General features: G+C 49.6%; 1 protein-coding gene across 4 annotated transcripts in view; it reads right to left on the bottom strand.

Annotated features, from left to right (window-relative positions):
* The window catches only part of DOCK1 (dedicator of cytokinesis 1), a 458,484-nt gene that overhangs the window by 22,240 nt on the left and 413,223 nt on the right, over nucleotides 1–23,021 (bottom strand). For all 4 annotated transcript variants that reach the window (XM_081267092.1, XM_081267094.1, XM_081267093.1 and 1 more), the window contains exons 39-46: nucleotides 17,552–17,641; nucleotides 16,655–16,759; nucleotides 11,945–12,086; nucleotides 11,736–11,814; nucleotides 10,233–10,317; nucleotides 7,173–7,259; nucleotides 4,555–4,731; nucleotides 3,848–3,931 (exon numbers count right to left, since the gene is read on the bottom strand). In XM_081267092.1, the coding sequence (XP_081123218.1) occupies nucleotides 3,848–3,931; nucleotides 4,555–4,731; nucleotides 7,173–7,259; nucleotides 10,233–10,317; nucleotides 11,736–11,814; nucleotides 11,945–12,086; nucleotides 16,655–16,759; nucleotides 17,552–17,641 (849 nt within the window). The remainder of the gene's footprint in view (nucleotides 1–3,847; nucleotides 3,932–4,554; nucleotides 4,732–7,172; nucleotides 7,260–10,232; nucleotides 10,318–11,735; nucleotides 11,815–11,944; nucleotides 12,087–16,654; nucleotides 16,760–17,551; nucleotides 17,642–23,021) is intronic.

Here is a 23,021-nt window from a genome sequence, read left to right as displayed (position 1 = left end):
CATGTGAATTCCTCACGCAGATGGCAGCCTCCCTGGGGACAGCCACAGTTTATTCAGGACCAGCAGCCGAAAGTGCTCACTGTACTCCTTCTGCTTCCTGAGCTCTGCCTTGGGAGATGACAAAGGCAGGCTGAGACCACTTTGGTGGCACAGCGAATGTGTCCATCAGGATGCAGAGGCAAACGTGTGCCGGAAGGCCACCTCAAGGAGAAAGCATAGCCATCCTAGATACGGAAAGCATTTTTTATTTAGAATGGCCTTTCTTAAGTGTGAAAAAGGCAATCTAATCATTTCTGTGTTTTGTTGTGTTCTGTCGGCATGATAAAACTCCTAATTGGTCAGATTCTTTACATCACAGGAGCCGCTTGCTGGAGTAGAGCTGAGGATACTTGGTTGGGCGCTGGGACCACCTGAACTGTAATTTGGTGGTGAAACTTACAAGGTGCAAGAATTCATGGTTCTCAACAATCTGTGACAGTGACCGGAAAAGACCTTCCTAGAGGGTAGGATATGGTCCCCGGGGTCTGAGTATCTGGGGCTGAACTGAAACTATGATGTGATTCTAAATGAAAGAAAACAGAAAACTGTCCTGTGCATATACCCTCCAACATATGAAGTGCTTCAGACACAGAGAAGACACAGACACTGACTTGAAATGGTCTTTAGAGACACTTAAGTGCTCAGCCTACAAAATATCTTAGAGTCATGACCTGCTGCAGGTGAACCTGGAATCTGCATTTCTCCAGGGGTTCCCAGAACTCAGAGAGCAGAGAGTATGGTCCCAAAGTCATACCTCCAGATATTCCAAGTGAGCTTACAGTCTACTCTCAAGGCTGGCCTCCTAACGAGTGTGCTGCAATTAGTTTGGTCTCGTGTGTTCCCTGCATAGATGCCAGCCTTACTGGCAGCACAGAATACCTAAAAGCCCTGCTCAGTGCTCCATGAGCACCGGACCTGGGAATGATGAGGAAGTTTGGTCTCTCTTCTTCCATAGATTTCAAAGGAGCAATATGTTCACATATAGCAGTTTCACATAAGAGTGTCCAGATTCATCTCTGGACACTGAGCAATGACAGGTGTGTTCATGGGAATACAGAGCTATGCCTTTGAAGAAGTGGCTCAGGACTGGGTGTCTGCTGCAAACCTGGAAGAGACTGCAGGTAGCCCTGCCTCTTGTGTGGTAAGGAGCAGCCAGCACCGTCCTGTGCTTTAGAGACAGTAAGCAGGAGCCCCTGAGGCCGACTGGCCAGGCTTCCCTGTCGGCCTCGGAGATAAGCTTGAACATCAGCAATGGAAACTGGGCAAATGAGTCCCAGGGCTCCCAGGAGGACAGCCCTGCTCCACCTGCTAAAGCTTCAGGAAAAACCCAAACCAAATGCATTAACAAACAAAAAGAGAACAAAGATACTGATAACCCCAAAGTTCTTATTTTTAATGAACACATGACTTAATTACTGATATTAAGATATGCCTTTTCAAAACATTTGCAAATGAGAGCAAAATCACAGGTAATGTTTTGAATATGTATTTTTCTTCACTCTTTGATTTAATGAAGTTGCTAGAAAACGAATTCTTTCAACTTTCCTGTGAGCTGCTTTAGAATTCATCCTTTAATACAGTTATTAGGGGTGATGACAGAGGGCTGACATAAAGTTGCTCTCTGGGGAACAAATTATTTTCCTCTGTAGGACTTGAAATTCTTAAAATCCAATTTGCTGTAAAAGCTTACGGGGGGAAAAATCAATAGAACTTTTGCAGACCAAACTAGTTTTTGTGTTATAGCATTCAGAGGAGTTTTGAATTTTGTACCCTTTAGTTTCTATGGCATCTAAAATGGAATCATTTGAAATTTTAAGTCCCACTTTTTAGTAATGGAGACTGCTCACAGAAGGCTTACATTTCATGCAAAGAAACCAGCTTTGGCCACCAGTGCCCCTTCCTCTTCCTGTCACCTCAGAGGGATCTGATCACAAAATACTTCCCAGGCAAGCGGATTTAAGGCACATACAGATTTATGACAGAGTCTAAGTATTTCCTTTTGAATATAATCCTGTGTGTGTAGCTGAACACCCATAAAAATGGCTATTATAAAAAAAGAAAACAAATTAACAAATCTTGGTGAAGATTTGGAGAAATGAGGACCATGCATCATAGCTGGTGGGAATGTAAAATGATACACTCCCTGAAGGAAATCTGGCAATGACACAAAAAAATTAAACAGAATTTTATAAGATCCATGAATTCTTGTTTTTTTGTAGATGCCACAAAGCATTGAAAGCAAGGACCGGCACAGGTATCTGTGCACTCATATTCACAGCAGTGTGAGTTACACTAGCCACAGGCATAAATAACCCAAAGGTTTATCAACAGATGATCGGTAAACAAATCCTGGTCTTTCCATGTAACGGAATATTTCTCAGCCCTCAAAAGAAGAAAATCCTGACACATGCCACAGCATGGATGGACTTTGAAGCCATCCTGCCCCGTGAGCCAAACCAGTTGAAGAGGCAGATGCTGAAGGAGTATACTCAGGAGAAGTTCCCAAAGTTGTCAAATCCCATGGAGGCAGGAAACAGAATGAGGAGCACCCAGGGCTGGGGGAGGGGAGGGGGGGTTGTTTGATGGGGACAGAGTTTCAGTTTTGCAAGATGAAAAACGTACAGTTCGGTGCTGTTAAGTACCTTCACATTGTTGTGAAGGTACTTAACAGCACCGAACTGTACGTTTAAAAATGGCTAAGATATTGAATTTTGTAGAATCTATCACAGATTATATGCTTTATAAATACACATATGATGTGCATATATAAATATAAATGATCAGAATTATAAAAACAAGTCCAGCCTATACATTTGAATGCAAATTAGGCGGACCTCTAACTCGGCTGAAACCGCTCAGCCTTACCACCCCATGTGTCTCCCTGGCCAATGTGCTGATGTCAGAGAGCCAGGAAGAGGAGACTTGCTGGGACAGTCAGGGTGAAAATGCCCAAGAGCTGTCTCCTCAGAGGAACAGCCTTGCCCAATAAACTGCACAGATCTTCAGGCCCCAGCAGGGAGCCCAGGACCCCCAGTGTAGCCACATAGCCTGAACAACGCCCCGCCCAAGCAGGGGCAGGCCCCCCTCCATTTCCTCAGCCCAGCACGTGGGGTTCTGATCTGGTGAAGATGGGGACAGCCCCCTCCTCGCCTCCCACGTGACGAGTGGGCAACCCAAGTGACAGGGCAAGTAGAGGTGGAGCTCCCCGAGGAGCACTCTGGATGTCCCCGGGGCCACGGAGCCAGGAGGGTCTGAGACACACAAGCACATGGGAACTGAACACGAAGCACCCTCTGGGTTAGGTTACCCACCTTGAAGACAATGGCCCTCCCAAAAGGGCTCGGTAGCCTCAGGAGCATGAGCAGAAACAAAATACCATGCAGAATCTCCCCTGGGAAAACCAAACTGAGGACACCCGCAGCCCAGAGCCTGCCTTGGAGCAGAGCGCGCTGCAGCTTCGGCTACAGCTCCCAAGACTGCAGAGGCTTTCCTGGGACAGGCTGTGGCAAAGGGCTTCGTGCCTCTAAGTCCCGGCTGATGTTAGAGATTTTTCTAGCAGCTGGGATAACTAAGCAGGGGGAGGAAGAGACCTTGTTCATTTGCAAGAGAATTTTCTGGCTGTTCAAGTTCATGAGTGCAGCCTGGGGTTGGGCCCATCATGGCAGCCCAGGTGGCTTACCCAGGGGCACCTGACCTCAGTCGAAAGTCCTCCATGCTGGCAGGCAGTGTGCAAGGGGCCCAGGAGACCTGAGCCTAGACCTGTTCCCCCGTCCTCCCAGGCAGGCAAGGCCACCACTGCATACTCTACCTGCCAGGCAATCAGGTCCTTGAGCTTCTCGATCTGAGCCAGGGACTCGGGGTGCTCCTGCAGGTAGCGATCTGTGAAGAAGGCCTGTGGAGACAGACAGCCCTCAGTGCACCTCTCCTCCAACACAGAAGTGTGCACCTCTACCTCACACCAGGCCACAACAGATCCTTGACCCTGCTCTCCCCAGCTCACTCCAGACCTTCTGTCATACCTTCCCCAGTCCCAAGGCAAAATGTTAAGGTGAAACAATAAATGGCCAGTGGGCCATTCACAGCGATGCCCCAATGCTGAGAGTCCAGCAAGGCCACAGCTGATCTAGGTCACCTGGCCAAGTCGGGGGAGATTGAACACCACCCAGCCAGTTGTACCTGTGTCCCCACCCTGCACCTGCCCCAGGCTGGACACAACCTGAGGGATACAGAGCATTAGGGGAGTGCCACCTTTTCCTCTGGAGACAGTTTGCCACCCTCACAGCCCGCTCTCTGGCAGTGCACTGTCTGTTTTTCCTGGTCTAGATCAGAGATCAACAAGCTTTTTGTAGGAAGGGTCAGACAGTACACATTTTAGCCCCTGCAGGGGCTGCCTCTGTGCCTGGCCACGGCACCATCACTGATGAGGTAGCTCAGTGAGGCCAGGTAGTCTGCAGGCTTGGAGGAAAGTGTCTGAAAGGCTCAGCCTGTCCTAGTGACCCCGGGCATGCCACATGCCTTCTCGTAATTGGTGAAGCCCCCCATGACAGCAGGGTCCACGATGCCATTCAGGAGCATAGACAGGGGGTTGATGGGCAGGCTGGGGTCGTCCAGGTGCTGCTGCACCATGCTGCTGATCTTGTCATTCGTCAGCTGCATGGTCTCAATGGCATTCTCCAGTGGGCTGATCTCCACCTGCAAGGAAGATGGTACCATGGCATGGCCACATCCGCTGCCTGGGCCTCACCAGAGGAGCATGGTGTCCTGGTGGGGCAGGCTACCTCCTCTCCCATACACCATCTCACAAGAGATGGCTGGACGTGCGGTTGCTTGTGGCCTAGGCACGAGCAGCTGGGGATTCTATCATCACTGTTATGGAACTCTCATGTGGAAATTCCAAAGAAAGAAAGCAAGGCTGCCCGGCTGTGGTCACATGTGGTCATCCGGGGAAAACACTCAGCCCTGAGCAGTGCCTCAACACTACCCCAAAGGAGACCTTGAACGTGGCCTAGCTCTCTGCTTGTTCTAGAGTTGCCCTTCTAGAAACCTGCTGGCCCCTTTGGTTTGGGAAGGCAAAGGAGGGGCCTCCACACACCCCCATGTGGAAGATGAACGCTCGCAGTCTCATCTGGAAGGTCATGCCTGCAGTGGAGCCGTGCACGCAGGAGGCAGGGGACAAGCTCCTCCAGGGCTTGCTTCCCTCTCTTCCGCCTCTGTCCTTCTCGGGAGCCCTGTCTGGCGGAACCCGAAGGTGCCCTAAGAGCAGCATGGTACGCGGCCCACACCGACTACCAGGCCTTGTGCTCTCCCACTGAGGCTGGGCCATGGGACCCACGTCCAGATGGCCTCAGTCCCTGTGACCCTCCCAAAGGAGGTGTGATGGGCCCCATCCATGTCCAGGGACTGGGGTGTCCCCAGCAAATGGCTAAGCAGAGCCTCCAGCATTCTTGCTGCAGCCTCGGGAACACCTTTTGGGTGGGGAGAGGTGGCTGGGGAAGGGGAAGCAGAGAGGGCAGAGAACGGACAAGTGGGGATTGCCAGACTCTAGCATGACAATCCAGCGGCTGCAGAGGAAGTGGGCCACAGAGGCCAGCGCCTGGTCGATGTGCCCATCTGTGACCCGATACAGGGACCTGTGGTTGACCATGTGCACACTATTGAGGGTGGCCCTCGTCACATGCAGTCTCAGGAAAGCCGTCCTCACCCATGTCAGACAGTGGAATCTCCTATCCTAGGAACATGACTTCTGGGGCAGGATGCCATTTAACTGGCTGCTCATCCCCAGTCACTAAACCCATTTACCTCAAGAAAGAACGTTTCCTGTTTTCGTCAAACAGGCTAGCGGCTGCCCCTGTGAGGACAGGGTCTGTTCCTGGAGGCATGGCAGGGGAAGGGGTCTGCAGCAGGGTTCCAGTCCCACCACTCCGGGATTATTTGGCTTCAAGCCCTTTTAATCTGTTAAAAATGGCCAGCACAGACCGAGGAGCTGTGTCCTCACAAAAGGTCAGGCTCCACTATCTCATGGGCAGAGGCTCACAAGAGGATTAGTGCCTGCTCCTCTGTCCCATGGGGACGTTACCACCTCCACACACCCCATGAAGGGGCTGTAGTTTTGCCACCTGACCCCACTCGGCACAGCCCTCCATCTACCTGAGAGGTCTGGAGAATAGAATGGGAGGTCCCAGAGCAGAAAGGGACAGTATCTCCCAAGAGGGTAGACAGAGAGCCTCGGAGGCCCAGCAGGAAGCCGGGGCTGCATCCTGGCAGCCTCCTGGGTCAGGGCAGGAGGTCTGTCAGAGCAGGCAAATGCTCATGGAAGGACCTGGAGCTCAAGCCAGCCAGGCCAAAGGGAAATGGTGGACACAGGCTGGACAGAAGGTTGCAGCCTCGTCCTAGAGCCAACAACCAGGTGCTTCAGGGGACTCACTGCAAACTGGTGGCAAGTGCTACCCCAGGGCTGGGATCCTGCCCCATGAAGACACAGGAACAAAACCATTTCTCAACTGGCACTTTTAAACTGGCATTGCCACAGCCCTGACATTTCCATGCAGTTAATAGATCTGCTGCTTCATGTAAATGAGGCTGTCCCATAGCTCACCATAAATGTGAGTTTCATGTAAATGAAGCTGTCCCAAAGCCATGCAGAGTTTAGTTAACGAGATGGGAACCATCCTTCCTTTAAAAACTGTAGGGGCCGGGTCTATTTTCAGGCTATTTTTACTTGAAATGAGCGAGTGCTATTAATTCAGTTGTTTGTCATGTAAATGGCAATAAAACCATCAAGAAGAAAGATTTTGTAAAAAGTTTATGTAAATTGGAACTTGTTTTAAACTTTTCATTTAGTGAAGGGAAAGAACTGTCAAAACAGCCCAGCTATGATTGAAATTAAATACTGAGAGGAGAAATGAGATCTTGGTCCGGTTTTCTTACAAAGAGAGCCAGTTCTTGGTTGTGTTTCCACAGCTCTTCCACTAAGATACTGGGGGTGGGATGGGGCGAGGTGTCATGGACGCTCGGAGGAACATGCAGCGGGGCCACCTGCATTGCAGGGTCTGCCGTGGGCAGCCTGCCAGGAGGGTGTATCTGACCCTAGCTGGGAAGGGAATGGGACTATGGCTTCCAGGGTTTGTTCTTACCATGAAAACAGATTTGACTTCAAACCACCTTAAAATGCCAGGCAATTTATATGCTGTGGTGTACATGGTCCTCTCGATCCACATATTCTGCAAAAGGAACACAAAACCTGTGTTAGGAGGCCATCAGGGGGGCTGGCTCTGCCCTCATGGGGATTTACAGGACCCCTGGGCAGAGGTTTCCAGAGCAGCAGCTTCTGCCTGTGTGCGGGGCAGGGCAGGCAGGGCAGGTGTGTGTTGCAGTGCCACCTCATGAGCCACGCTCTGCTTAACAGCCACACAGCACATACCCAAGCATCCTGTTTCCTAGCCATGAGGGCCCACCTCCCTGGTATTTGGCAAAGAGGATGTAGGAGATGGGGAGGTGTAAATAGTTCAAACTGGTGGGCCTCTTAAACAGATTTGGGATGGTGCCAAATGAGTTTCATATTAGCTGTACTTTGAGTTCAAAACAAATTCAAAGGTGCTAATGCATTCAGGAAGGCTAGGTTTATCAAAACTGACCTCTCACATCCTAATAAAATCAGTATTTTAGAACATTTTTGTGAAAACATAAAAATATGAAAATGGAAGGGAGTAAGTTACTCACCATGCAGAGATGACAACCTGAACATTCTGGTGTATTACTCAAGACTTTCCACTCTCTGCATTTTTAAAATGTGTACATACATTTTAAATAAAAACGCCATTTTATGAAATGTACTCTTTGTAAAGTAGACATTGCAGATTGCAGGAAAAGGTGTCAAGCATCATTCTACGCTGCCTTCAGGTTGCAGAGCCACAACTCAGAGCAAACTGCAACCCTGGCCTCCGCCTGCTCAAGCCTGCCTGGCTTGCGACCCTCCTCTGCCATTCCAGACTGTAAGGCAGAATCCTGAGCACCAAGTCTTCTGCCAGTAGCAATTGAGACCTGTCTTTTTTTTTTTTTTTTTAATTTGTGCTGAGAATGGAACCAGAGGCCTTGTGCATGCTAAGCATGTGCTCTATCACGGAGTTAGATTCCCAGCCCTACCAATAGGGTCTAGATTTATGTAGATGGGATCATGGGGTGTCAACAATTCCCAAAAGCTGTCTGGATCTTGGAAACCTCTCAGATTCCTGGAGAAGGAAAGCAAGGGCCCAGTTGGGAGCTCAGGGACACAGGCCAGGCCCCCTGTGGTCACCCTTTCAGGCACTGGCCTATGAAGGGTAGCACTTGCTCTTTCAGAACCTGTCTAGACCACGCCTCCAGCACCTTCTCTGTGGCTCCACTCCTGGGAGGGGTGGCCATCTGGGTCTCCTCCTCCACTGGCCCTGGCTGGCAGGGGCTTCAGCCCTTGCAAGGTTTGAAGGCGCTGAGCCTCCTTGCCCTGCTCTTGGTTGGGCTTCCACAGCCTCTGCCCCTGGGGCCTGAGAAGCCAAACTCCCCATGAAACAGCAAAGCCCCATTTCCCTGGGCTGTAAACACCCTGTGCTTATCTGGAAGCCTGAGGTTTTGACCAGTCCATGGAGGACTAGACCCTGGGCTCCTGGCTGCATGCATGCGTGAGGACCTAAGGGGGTCATGTTGGTTTTCAGGGCCATCCAGGAGAGGCCCAGCCTGTGAGGCTTGGCATAGCTCAAGACATCAGGAGCCTGGGTTGTTCCTAGCTCTGCTCCCCTGTTGCTGGCGTTTTGGCAATTCACTGGACTCCTTGTGTCTATTTCTTTACGGTGTAAGAATATATGCACTTCCAGATGGGAGAGGAGCGGAGCGAGGAAAAGCCAACAAACCCGCGACCCAGACACAACATGCACAATGGCAGGATGGCTGGAGGTCGACTGCTCAGAAAGCTGCCCCCTTAGATGGGTTGGATGTACCAAGGTTGGGCCCCCATTGTTACAGAAATACAGCAGCGACCAGTCACCAAGGACGTTCAGGACACTGGCCTGAGGCAAGAAAAAGAGCCTTGGTCTTTAGACACCAGTGTGTTAGAACTGTAGGTCTTGGATTCACCCAACTCCAAGCTCCTATTGACACACAAGGGGTTGGGCCTCCTAGCTGGAGGGGCTCCCCCAGGGAGCTCCCAGGAGTTGACATAGGAGACTCAGATTTTTTTGAGGATCACATGATTAAAAGAAACCTGAAGATTTGCAGGGAGACAGAATGGAGGTCCCAAGGCAGCCCTGACAAAGAGTTCCAAGATTTGCTCTGGGCCATGAGCAGGCACTGAGGCACCTTTGACTCCTCATCAGGGGCCACCAGACTGCAGACTAGAGCAGTGCCATCTCCTGCAGTGCCGGTTTCCCAGAGTCCCCAGGGCTGCAGCCTCATGCCATATGGGCCTATACATGGATTTCTGGAGGTTTTCCATGAACAAGGGGGAAATGTTATCATTTAAGAAAATTCTGGCTTGTCTGTTGCTTTTTTAAAATGAAATTCATTAAATCAGTTTGTACATATAATTTCTAAAAGGCTGTAAGAAGGCTGTGTGTTAATATTTCCATGACTTCAATGCAATGGTTTTCAAAAAGGGACAGATATTTGTGATGTCTGGAACAACTTTTAGATTGGTCGTCACAACTGGGGAAGTGATACTGGCATCTGGTGAGCAGGGGTCAGGGATCCTGCTAAACAGTCTGCGATGCATAGGTCAGCCTCCACCACGGAGAGTCACCTGGCCCTGGTGTCAGCAGCATCCAGGCAGAAACCCTTCTGCAGCTGCTGAGACATAGTGAAGTTCAGGCTGGACACTGCATGGTGTGCCAGCATCTGCGTCTACACTCAGCCCATCTGCTGACCCCCATGTCACCTGCAGGAGGTCCTGTAAGCACTGGGCATCTCACACCCAACTGTAGCTAGAGATACAGCACCTGCTCCAGCACAGGGGCTGGGCTCAAGGGAAGCCCCGTGCCTTCCCATGTTAGGCACCTTACTATACACCGAAACCTCAAGACCTGTTTGTGAAATGTTGATGGCTTTGCTACATTTGGAGGGGAAAGGGGATAGGATTCCCACACATTTCCCCCAGAGGCGTGGCGGCCCCAAGGCCACACTCTTCCAGGGCACTCTTGTTGTTGGTAGAATCAGTGGTGTTGTTTTACCGCAAATTCATTATCTGGGTTTTTCTCTCCTTTCCGAATCGGCCTGGAATATTCGAATCTCTGGACCTCGTTCGCCCTGTAAAAGCTGCAGAGACAGAAATGTCTTCAGACATTAACCTTAAACAGCCCGTTCACTTTTAGATGCAGGATCTGGCCTTAGCTATATCCCGGGAAGTGGCTGCCGCCTTGACCTGCTGCCTCTTCGCCCAGCAGCCTCTGAAGGTAAACCCTGGCAGGTGCAAAATGAACTTGAGGTTTTAGCACCTCTGGGTCCCTGCCAACCCTCAGGGAGAAGGGCTACTGGGTCAGAGTGAGAAGGTAAAGTGGGGAAAAGGGAAGGGAAGCAGAGGGGCCGGGCTGTGTCTTCAACGTATGTGTTTATTATTTAAGAAATTGTTTCATCATTTGCTTCAATAATTTAGCAATTAAGTTATTTGATAACTTAATAATTAATTACTTTCTAAAATAGTTAAAAATTGATGCATTCATTATTTTTAGAAAGATGCTCCATAATTTAGTTTCAGATATATAGAATGCAGATCTGAAAGAGTGGCACCCGTGGAGTGTATGTGCCTGCCTTCCTCCTGTGGGAAAGGGGTGGGCTTTGCCTATGCCAGGCAGGGCGGGGGGACTTCTTTCTCCCCCTACACTGAAATACGTCTAAAGGAACTGAGAGACTCTACAGTTTTATATTTACTTAAAGGCCCTCCCTGAGAAAAGACATTGCAAACCTTAAAATGCATGCCTTGTGAAAACAATCTCTTGCAAACACACGGAGTCTGGGTTTACATCCATTACTGCTGACGAAAGGTCAAAGAAATGAGGAGAGCTCGGAGAAACCACCAAACTTGAGGATGCAAAACAAGCAGATCCTGAGGACCCTCAGGCCATCAAGGAGGCTAATGTTTTCACCAGAATGAGGATCAAACAGAGAAGAAAACTCTTCCCATCAAAGAGCCATCTGCAAAAGCAGATGTTCCCGCACCACTGCTACATCAGGGGCGACTCAAACTGCCAGGCACCATCCCACGCAAATTCGGACAGTGAGGTTTAAAAACCACTCACAATCCTGGTTCATGGGTGGAGGGTTTTTATCTTGAGCTTAATCAGGAGCAAATATTCGAGTCTCTTTCTTGCCACAGCCTCGTATTTCCACTCGGATTGGGTGTGTGGGTGTGGGACTGGGCTTGGGCACAGCTGAAGTGCTCCACAGGGAAGTCTCCCCACCTCATGGGTCTCAAGCAACCAGAGGCCGCCTCCCTCCTCAGAGTTTTCCTTGTCCCCAACCTTGGGAGGGGAATCAGCATGGTACCCTTCGGGCTAGGGCCACTCCTCCCCAACCTGGGCGGAAGCTGGGAATCATGGGCTTCCCGTGCAATTAGAAGAGGGCAGAAAGAACCTGGGAGTGCTCAATGCTGGCTGAATTCCACCCTTCAAAAGGCAGAGTCATCAGCAGGAGGGCCCCACAGCCACTCCCATCTCCCATCCTATGAGCAAAATTACCTTACAATCTGCTCAGATACTGGACGGTGGAACTTAGGGGGCAGATCGAGTTTGGGCTTCACCGTGAAGCACTGGATATCTGAGGGGAAGGGGGTTAAGGATCAACAGGCAGCAGGGATGTTGGCCTGGAGAGAAGCCCCAGCCACCCAGCCCTGCAACCGCCTGGGCATCCCTTGCTAGCGGAGTCAGCAGGGTGTCTTAAAGGATACATTGGCCAGCGGAGTTTTTGATGTCATCGCCTGGTGGAGATGTGGTCTTCATTTTCTCTGCGTTTGGAAACTGAGTTAGTAGTCGGGCTTCAAAGTCTTCTCTGCGTTCATACTCTTTCCCCCGGTAAATGAAAACTTTTCCCTGGAAACAAAGATGTTCATTGCATAACACCACAGGGGAGGCCAGAAACGCTCACAAGCCAAAGCACCAGTCTTCAAGGTATGCGGGGAAGTTTTTTAAAAATGTGACTGCATGTGAGAACAGAACGCGATTGTGTGGCTCTTCCTCATGGAGGACACAGGACAAAAGCCTCCTGAGTTACACTGCCTAGGCAGCAGCACCATTACCCACATCTTGAGATATGTCAGTCTCAGCAGTGGCAACCAATTTAAAAGCTATGCAAAACCAGGGGAGCAATTGGAGCCCCAGGCCTGGTCAGAAAAGGCGGAAACTGGCAGGGCAGGCAGAGAATGACATCTGCACTCCTTCCTGGGTAGGCCCTGAAAGGGTGAAGGATTGGCCATCGCAAAATGTGCCCAAGTGGTGTAATGACTGTTTCAAACTGGAATTACTGGGGAACTGTAACTTCAGAAAGGATGTGGCCTGTTTTCCTCCATGCAGCAAGCCATACCATACGGATCCTTCTGGGAGGAATGTCCTTCGTATACCAAGGATGGAAAATAGCCCTGATCCCTGGTAACTGGGCCAGCAGAGAACCTGAACAACACATTCTAAAGTAATCCTGATCTTCCGCCCCCATAGTGATAGCCCTAGAATTTACTACCAGAGTCCAGATACATCTGTCCTGTCATTCTGTTAGGGATTTACTGTTCTTTGTCTAGAAAGTATTAAAACATCCTGCTTTAGCCATTGCCTTGGACTTCACTCTCTTGTGAAGATCCCCAGATACATGCAAAAATAATAAACTCTGATGCTTCCCTCTTGATGGTCAGCTCTTGTACCAACAGGTTCCCAGACCCAGCCGGACAGCCCACATAAGAAACTGAGGTGGGGGATCAGAGAGCAGGTGTCTCTCCCCCACAGCTCTAATTAAGTGCTTTTTGTCCTTTTGAAGGAATTTAAGATTGCCTGAGACAAAGGTGGGACCTCAGAGCCTGAGCATGGGAGACAGCAACAGAAGAGCAGAAACCAAGGAAAAGGAATCCAGACCCAGATGCTGGGCTCTCAGCCTCCTGGTGGTGAGAGGCTGGAGAGAGGTGGATGGCATGTCTGTCCTTATTGCAATCAGAGTTGCCGTGCGGATCCCCATTCATCAAGGAATGAGAAAGTAAATGGTGACTTGAGGTGAGAGCTCTTCTTCTAAGGGTTGGGTTTTATCCATCTCAGATGATACTCCCTAAGCTGGAGAGTCCGTCAGGGGCCAGTCAAGGGACCTTGGTGGAGAGATGAAGGTAAGATCCCCTCCTTATATGAGGCTCTTGTGGAGGCCATCTCCAGATGAGTGAGACCCAGTGACTCTAAATACATCTGCAAGGCAGGTTCTTCTCTATACCTTCACAGATCCCCGAGTGGGTTCTGCATGACATCTGAGTCACAGACAGGTCAAGGCTCCCCTGCCCAGGGCCGTCTCCACCTAATTGGAAACTGTGGCAGGCAGAGACCATGGGTAGGAGCCCATGGGTGGGTCTTGGCTGCACTGGACCTGTGTCTCTTCCATCAGGAGATGTTGGGAAGACTCAGGACTGGCTGGTCATGAGTCAGGCACAGCCCTGTCATATCTTGGCAATCCCTGGACAGACGCCAGAGAGAGAGAGAGAGAGAGAGGCAGCCAGAGGCAGCCGGGAACAGCATTTTGCTGCATATTTTTACATTTATCTCTCAGAGACTCAGCCTGAAGTCAAATTAAAATCTGTCTAATTAATGGGTTTTCAGAGATAGAGAGAAATCTTAGAACATTTGATTAGCTTATCCCTGCTACTGTCTGCAAGTTTGTGTCCCTCCTAATCAACAGTGGGACACTTGGGAGGCCATCAGGTCACCAGGGGCTCCAGAGGTCTGCTCCCCCAGCCTTGAGGGGAGCAGACCCCCATGGATGTCATGTCTGCTGCATCTTGCTCTGGCTTTTCGGCCTCCGAACAGTCAGAAAACAAATTTCTGCTGTTTATCAATGACCCAGTTGAAGGTATTTTGTTACTTCAACCTGAGCAGACTAAGACATCCCTCTTCTCTAGGAACAGTGTCTTCTGAGTTTTTACGAATTAGTGAGGAAGAAACGGTTTAAGAATTGAATGATTTTTCCACTTTATGCTTAGGTATGTCTAAAAGCACCATTAGGGAAGAAAAATGTTTTATTTCTATGAAAACTAATGCCAAGCAGAAACCAAAGTAATGTGTAGTCTTAATTAGAAATATAAATACCCACATGGGTACCTTAGGAGGCGATATAAAGCCAAATATTGCAGAAATTCAGTGAGATTAATATATAACAGGCTACTATGAAACTAGCATGCATTTATTATGTTTTATATTAGAAAAAAGCATAATAATAAAAATGTATATAAAGGCTTTAATATAAAAACACTAGTGAGTTATAGAAGAAAACACTAATACCCTTTTCCAGAAATGTCAATTACTTTGCATGCTGAGGTAGTCCCTTTGAACAAGAAAACAAGGGGAAAATGTACACACAGGCAAATATATTTATTCCTTGTGAGGAGTATAAATATTAATATGCATTCAAAATCCAGATTGATTCAGGGAGAACGGCAGAGCCAGAGGAAAGCGAGTTCCTCAGAGGCTCCTCTGCCAGCAGCCTGGCCACCACGTCTTCCGCCTGCTTTGTGGTAACTGCTAATGTCATTGTCAGACTGACCCCTGCCAGGTGATCTGTGAAGCGTAATAAATATATTGCCACAGCCCCACAAAGTTATTCAGGTGTGGCGGGAAAGTCAGTTCAATATTAATCAAGCCCATTAAACCCTTTATTCATACTTTGCATTTTGTCCTCGGACAGTGCAAGTGACCCAGGACTGTCCCTGCAGCCCGCAGTGGCTGGAGCTCCCAGCACAACTTGCGGCTACTGGCCCTATGGCCACGTGTGTCCCAGGCTTTCCACTGGCAGACTCGAGGCAGGCTGCTGCCTTGCTCAATGTCGTCATCATTCCTTGCAAGTCCAGCTAGCAGGTGCCACACTCAGGCAGCCCAGTGTCCCCAGGGCCCACGGCCCCTCTGTCACCCAGTACAGCAGGGACTGCACAGTGCAGGGTGGGCTCTCAGCAGATCCACACAGCGCACACATGCAGACACAAGCACTGACGAATGCCCTTTGCAACTTCAAGTGCGTCAACTGCCACCTCAGGCCTTCCTTCAGTTTGTTTCTGAGGTTGTCACTGAACACCCTTTGCTCTCTCTCTCTGGGCAGGAAGACCTTCTCTCCAGTCTGGCTTTCTGATCCACCACTGTCTTCACTGCACAGTGAAGGCAGCGGGAGGGGCTGGCAGCAGTGAGCTCACAGTCAGGTGCCTCAGTCACTAGGGGGTCACTGAGTGAGGGGTCACCCAACCTCACCTTCTGGAACAGACCAGAACTGTGTGGGCCATTCCCACAAAAAGTGGCATGTCCTTGGTAGGGGGAACATTGGCACCTTGTGGGTGTAGGTGAAGGGGTGCCTCACCTCACAGGGAGCCCTATGCAATCAGCAAACGTAGGCCGGGAAGCACAGCTCTGGGACCAGGAGGATCTCCTTGCCGGCCTCACCGCCCCCCGCCCCATACCACAGCCATGCTCCTGGCATGGAAATTCTGTAGCCCTAAACCACACCAGGCTGCCTGGGGTGAGGAAAAACCACGTGTCATAAAAACAGGCCACAAGACAGGGCAAGAAATCACGACCCTCAGGTCAGTGGAATCCAAGAATGTGCTTTTGAGAAACTTGAAACCACTTTACTAGTTGGTCAGGTGGCCTTTCTTCATATACGTCTCCTCCAGCCTCCTGTGAATATTGGGGAATGGAGTCTGGTGGGCGATGGTGGTTACCACTCTGATCACATTCCCATAGCACCCACCGGCCTCCGGGATGCAGTGGATTCCTAGCGTGGTGGCCCTGGGAATCCATCTCCAATGTTTATATGTAATTACAAATACACATTGTAGCAGCATCATTCACAGTAGCCAAAAGGTGGAAGCAACCCAAACATCCATCAAGAGATAAACAGATAAAAAGAATATAATCTATTGATACAACAAAATATTTTTCAGCCTAAAAAAATGAATGAAGTTCTGACACCTGCTACAATGAGGACTCCATGCTGAGTGAAAGAAGCCAGACACAAGAGAGACAGCACTGCCTGAGCCACTCACAAGAGGTACCTAGAGCAGTCAGACCCATGGACATGGAAGGCAGAAAGGTGGCTGCTGAAGGCTGGAGGGGGCATGGAGAGCTAGGGTACCGAGTCCTAGCTTTGCAAGATGAAAAGTTCTGGGGGTGGATTGACAGGGTGTACAACCCAAAGTGGTTCAAATGGCAGATTTCATGTTATGCATATTTTAGCACAATTAAAAATACACATAAATCTTGGAAAGAGAGTTCTTTTCAGGAAAAATCAAACCTAAGGGTTATACGCAATCAAAGAAGACATTCTCAGCTCCTCCAGTTCAGAGTTGGGCTTCAACTTGCAAAGCACCTTGGGAAAAGGGATTGCTGCCCAGGCAGCTGCCATCCCAGCTCAGACTGAGTAGAACAGAACTTACCCGAAGGAAGGTGGGGAACCCTTGTCCATAGTAGCCAACGGCAAAATAGTCGGGCTTGGGTCTGATCACTTTGACGATGTTTTCATAAAACTGAGCCTGCTTTTTCTGTAAGGAAGAGAAAGTGCAGTTCAGGCTTAAGCATCATTCCCCTGGGCTCCTTCTGTGAGCTCTCTAAGCTTTGGCAGCTCCTGCAGGGCGGGAGGCCTGGAGGCCTGCACCTGGATCTAATCTCACTGATGGTTTTGACATTCTTTTTCACTTATCCTCCATCAATCAGCAAGGGATCCTGAATAAACAAGCCAAATTCAGCAACCAGTCGTAATTCATGGGGGTTTTCAATAACCACAAGAGGTAACACCGAGACAGTCTGTTTCACTTTGGTTACATGGCTGGCCCTTGGTGGATGAATGGTATGGACCAGGTACTGAGGTACATTAAAGAAGAATCAAAAAGGCTACAATTACTTTGCTCTAAGTTAATGATAAATATTGCCACCTCATCAATGTGATCTCTTGAATACAAGACTGGTTAGCTGAGGAGGCTGGACTTAGAAACTTCTAGAACTTCAATCTGTCCACTCTCCTCTTGTGGAAGGCGTTGGTTTTTAGAATCCAAGAAGCTCCTGGAGACTCCTGCACTCCCCAGATCACGTACACAGGGGGTCAGCTGGTGTCTATGTAAAATCCACTCACAGGAGCCCCAGTCTGGTAACAAGGGCTGGCCAGGGCCAGGAGCAAACAGCAGATTAGCAAGGCCATCTTGTTGGATGGCACCAAGAACCAGGCCACGGCTGGGGGATGCCTGGGGCAAATCCCAAGGAGAAAGTACAAAAGGAGATTCCAGGAGAGCAGGCTTGACCTGCCTCTTGTCGTTTAAGCAAAAATGAGGAATACCTACCAGCAATTCACTGAGCTGCTCATAATCAAACATTTCGTTCTCATACTGCTCCGCGAGTTCCTTGCCCAAGGCAATGGCCTCCTCCCACATCTGTATGTCACAAGAGAGAAGGATGGTGAGGAGACCCGAGCTGAAGGCTATGGCCAGGGTCCAGCAGTAGGACAGCCACCCACAGCTCACAGGGGACAGGGGAGACTCACACTGCGTTAACTGAAATGCCAGGGCACAATGTCGGGTAGATGTCAGGATTCCCTGGAGGCTCCTGTCCTCTGGCTTAGGACGCAGTGTCTGTTGACTAAACTGGTCAACCCCTGGCTTATGTATCACATTGCCCTCTGCCCACGGTGGTCTGCAAGCCCGTCCTCACCCACCCTGTCCTCCTCCTCCCACTGTCAGTCCTGGCTGCCAAGACCCGTCTCTCAGGACAGCCTTGGAGCTAGGCAGAAGGACAGCAGGTGATGGGAGGCTGTGAGGAGACTTAAGTGGGATGAGGGGGCCTGATTTGGCCACTTTCCAAAATGATCCCACTTAATAAACGCCACGGCCCAAGATGCCAGCTGCCAGAAAGGATGTATTTCAACTCCAACTTCAAGCTTGCAGAAAGCTGCCTCCATGTGCAGGTACCGTGTGGATACATGTCCTGCCACCATTTTGAAAAGGGGAAACTTTGTATGGTAAATAATTAAAAGTGCCTTTCCAAGTACCTGATTCTTAAAAATGTGGCTGAACTTTTGACACATGGGTAATGTGATGATTTGTTGATGTACAGGAGGCTAAATTTTCCTAGGGGAAAAATAAGATCCAGTGGATGCCTTGAGAAGAACATGGAAATTCAGAGGAAGCACCCCCGTAGGAAGCCAGTCTGGTTGCTGCCCAGCCTCTCTGCGCTTCCACAGTGGCCCTCACTTCAGAACCTTCTGTGATGGGTCCAGACTGGAAAGCTCCCGGCTCTCCCCCTCAGAGACTGCAAGTACCTGCACCGTACATCCGTCAAACCGCTGGACTCCAGACCGGGCCTGCTTAACAAGGCTCAGGAACAGCCTCGCGGCTTGAATCCAGGGAAGCTCTACCCTCACCCATGCTGTGTCCCCAGCCACAGCCCCTGTTCTCCTCTCTGTGCCACTCCGCAGGTGGGAGGGCTGAATTTGTGGCCAGCTACTCATCCTTCCCTTAACTTTGACTTCCTCCTGCTGGGACCCTAAAGACCCATGTGGGCATCCTACTCCAAGGGAGGCAGCAATGCTGACACCCCCAGGAACATGCCCATGGCTCTTAGCTTCTCTCAGCTGACGATAAGTCCAGCCACCCGTCTTTCCGGGTTTAAGCCCTTCAACCACCTTGTGGGGTGGCTGTGTTTTCCCCGTCTGTGTTGCCAATGAGCAGGCTGAGGATCAGGCAGGCAAGTCATGGGCCTGAAGGTAAGTGGTGGACTTGGCCCAGGTTGGCCTTTCTCCAAAGTTCTTGTTCCTGAGGATCATGTACCAGCGCTTCCAGTTGCTCCCAACCCTCCTGCAGCAATGGGTTTCAGGATTCCAGGCGAGGAGTCCCTAACCTGGGGTCCCACAGGAATTCAGGCTGCGGCTCCTCACCTGGTGCACCTGTGGCACAAAGCGCCCCCACCCCACCTACTCATCTTTGTCTTTTCTTGTTACGATGGGCCCCTGAAGGCCTTGCTTATGACTGAATCACCCAATACACTGAAGAACCCTGTTTTACTTAAATGTTTCCAAATTACTCTTTTCATGTGACTAAGAAGCCATCAGCTACTTCTGATGAGGAAAAAAAAAAAAAAGATATTCTGGAGTAAAAGTCGTATTTTAGTACTTTGAAAAACAGCAGCAACAACAAAATAAGCCCAGAGTAAATTTCAGAGATGGGAGCAGTGTCCAGGGACAGGAGGAGGTGGCAGAGATGTGCTACCTGAAGTCCCCCACTCTGGGTTCCTGTTCCCTTTGGTTTAACATGGCCTCACATTCTTTGAATACCTACGGCTGATTCTCCAGATCTCTGGCAGTCCTTTGTCAGAGCCCAAGCCCACATTCCCAGGGAGGGAATCTCTCTCACTTTTAATGTTTCTTTTAAGCTCCAGCAAGCATGCCTCCCTTAGCATATTTCCATTTCAAAGACAACATTACTGTTCCTTGTAGGTCCCCTTCACTGGATTTTTCTTTAGTTCTCTGCAAGCGCATACGTTCACTTAGCTGCCAAGAATGCTAGAGTTTCTAATTCATTCCCCGGTAAACGCTTAATCTGTCTTTATCCTAAATGACAGATGAGGTACTTTAGATACATATCAAAAGTAATTGTTTTTAAAAGAAATATAAGTCTTGAGTAAATATCTCACCCGGCTCACCCTGAGGTTACGTGCTTGTGTTTTCTATCAGATTTTCTATAAATATATATTCCCTTCTTCCCCTCCGCCTGTGTTAAAGGATTTTGCACCAAGGAGATTTTCATCTACTTCTAATTGGACAGGGCTTGAAAGAAGAGTGTGGGTAATTCATATTTCCAACGTGAGCACTGTGGAAAATATTTCAGCGCCAGAGAGAAAACAGATTCAATATGATCTAGATTTAGATTATCTCAGTGAAAGAATCGCTTTAACCTTGGCGAGAACGTCTGGCCCAGCTCCACTCTTAGAAGAGCTGGAGGCTCAGGAGGTTCACGCAGCCCCAAATGAAAAAGCCCATATCTGCAGACAGCTTTATTTTCCAATCTGAGGTCCTTAATCCAGTGGTGGCACCTTGGGAAAGCCAGCTCCTGGCTGCTCAGCGCCCACTCTCTCCCCACCGCTCTCCACCGGAGGATGATCGCTTCCGTTCCCTGCAGATGACGATCTGTCCCAGCTCTCTGAACCTCCTGCTTCCAGGAGCCGCCATTTCTTCACGTTCCTTGAGTAGAAACCGTTCCTTTCTGATGAAACTCCTTCCTGGGTTCCCAGAGTGGCGGCAGGAAAGGTACCAGGTGAGGCTGATGGCTGACCACTGGGGTGCAGGGCACACGGACCCTGATCTGGCGGGATCAGGGAGCAGAAGCAGCTGAGTATCCCTTAGATTCCAGCTGAATCACCAGGACCCAGAAGTGGCTCTGTTCAGCTTGCTCACCTGCTGTGACTCGCAAGGGGATACTTCTTAAGGGAAGAGGATTCCATCCATTCTTCAACTCACCTGCTTCCTACACAGTGAAGGGAAAGGGCATACTCCACTCCCCTGAATTCCCAAAGTCCCACAGAGGCCTCCGATGTTTAAATGGATGAGAGGCAATGGAAGAATCCAGAGCTCCGGTTTAGGTCCCTCAGCATCAGTGGGGCCACAGGGGCCCAGGCCCAGCAGGAGGCCTTGTTCAGTCAGCTCTGTCTTCAGCCAGCTCTGAGAGTGAGAGTGAGGCCCTGTCTGTCCCCAGGTGTGTCATGAGGGGGCCCCTGGATCTCCCTGTGGCCTGCAACCTCTCCTTACACAGCGCATGCACCAGTCCCCACTCCCGCTTTCCTGGAGCAGATCCCCATCTCTGCTCCTCCTCCACTCTAACAGTACATTTTTCTCATACTTTGATAAAATAGGGTTCTTTTTAAATAGGAGCACATCATAATGAACATATAATCTCTTTGAATATTCAAGGAAGATTCTGGCTGATTGATGAGACTCTGGCTAACATTGAGATTTTCAGGAATTTTAGAAATGCTAAGGTTCGAATCAACTCATAAAAAGGGTTCATTATTCTGACCTGAAATTTGTCTTAATAACAACTGTGTTTTTAAAGGAAAACTCACAGGATGAGAAAATTTCACCCCAAATACTTAGAAAAGAAATCCAACCATTTCACCCAAAGCAGGAACTTGTTCCCAGACCCCTATTTTTAGTTCACAAGATGATGAAAAAATGCGTCATTTTTTCGAGTTTGGTGCAAGGCAACGTGTGAACTTTGTCAAAGGAAGGTTATTTTAAGGAAAAAGAGCAAAGCTTCAGCTGAAAGAGTCTCCGGGATCCAAACACCCCCGAGCTGTAAGTTCTGGGTCATCTGTCCTCATGGCCCGGCAGTCTGGGTTCCGGCTGACTTAGCACTGGCCAGTCCTGCTTGGCGCGCCTGGGCCAGCCACCCCTTCTAGCTCAGCGGCTGTTTCGACTCCCATCCTCCACAGAGAAGCCTGGTGATTTTCAGTGCAGAACTTGGATTGAGGGCTGTATTGAAAATTACCAGGCCTCAACCACGCACAATAAGACAGACAATTCAGCACACCTTCAGAAAAGAACGCTCCTCGGACCTGATAAAACCGAACAGAGGCTTTTGGGGGGGATGCTCAAAAGGGGAGGTAGAAATGGAATGGGGAAGGAGCGAGGAGTAATTATTAGCCCAGGAAGGAAGAAACGTTGGAGAGTGAGGAGGGGCAGACAGGAGTGAGGCGGGTGCAGAGAAAGGAGGAGATTAAGAGACCAGGAGCCGGGCTGAAAGGCATTTTAAACTTTTTAAACAGTGGAAAAGCAAAAATAGAAGAATGATTTTGTGTGGAAGAAATACAGAAAGATAACAGAACATAATTCAACGGTGAGAGTGTCCAATAGAAAGAAGCAGAAAATCCATTCAGCCTTGCTGATTTCAGGGCACAAAGGCAGAGACTTTAATATAATCCGACCCCGAGCCCCACCTCCACCTCCCTGCATGCACAGGGTGAACTCAGCAGGGGACTGTTCCCTGCCTACCTGCCCAGCATCCTAGGGGTCACGCCTGCCTTCTCTGTCCCCCTGGGTAGCTGTATAAACTTGGAAGGTGAATGAGCTCAAGGATGTATGTGGTTTCACACAGTCATATAAAACAAAGGCTACCCTAATGACTTGAGCAAACAGGCCCTGTGGGGACACACGGTATCAAGAGAGCTGCCAGGGTTTCATCAGACTGAGCTAGCCTTTTCCTTCCATTTCATAATCTTGCAGACCCCGGGACTCCTTAATCTTCGGTTCAACTGAGGTATTAGGTCCCCTGGCTCAAAGACACTTTCAAAAAATAGGAACTGTGATTTGTTTCCTTAAAATTCACTAAGTGTAAAGTCAAACCAAGGCAACGCTGGCGATTTAAACACTGCGAATGCAGTGGGTACAGGCTCAGATTGAGCCTGGCGGAACCCGGGTCATCCAATAAGGCAAGCAGCCTGGTGGAGGCCGGTGGCCCTGCCCGTCCGTAGGCAACCTCAGTCACTCAACCTACTGTGGTGGTCATTCCGACTGAAGGTGGTCATTTTTAACAGACGACAGGACTCTAGTCAGGAAGGCCAGCCTTATCCTTGCAAGAACTTGTCTTTTTCTGATCTACAACCTCCTTACAAGCCAGAGTCAGGAAATGAAAAGAGAAATCATCCTGACAATGGGGTAAGTTCCAGAAAACTGGTGATGCTTCTCCGTGGTTCTTAGAACTTCTCTTCACAGCTGTGCTCTCTGCCCTGGGCCTTGTCCACGTCTCCTCGGGGTCAGATGGAGCC

The sequence above is a fragment of the Spermophilus citellus genome (assembly GCF_964194105.1).
Source record: "Spermophilus citellus genome assembly, chromosome: 15".
Taxonomy (NCBI): domain Eukaryota; kingdom Metazoa; phylum Chordata; class Mammalia; order Rodentia; family Sciuridae; genus Spermophilus; species Spermophilus citellus.
This window is presented reverse-complemented; position numbering and strand designations above follow the sequence as displayed.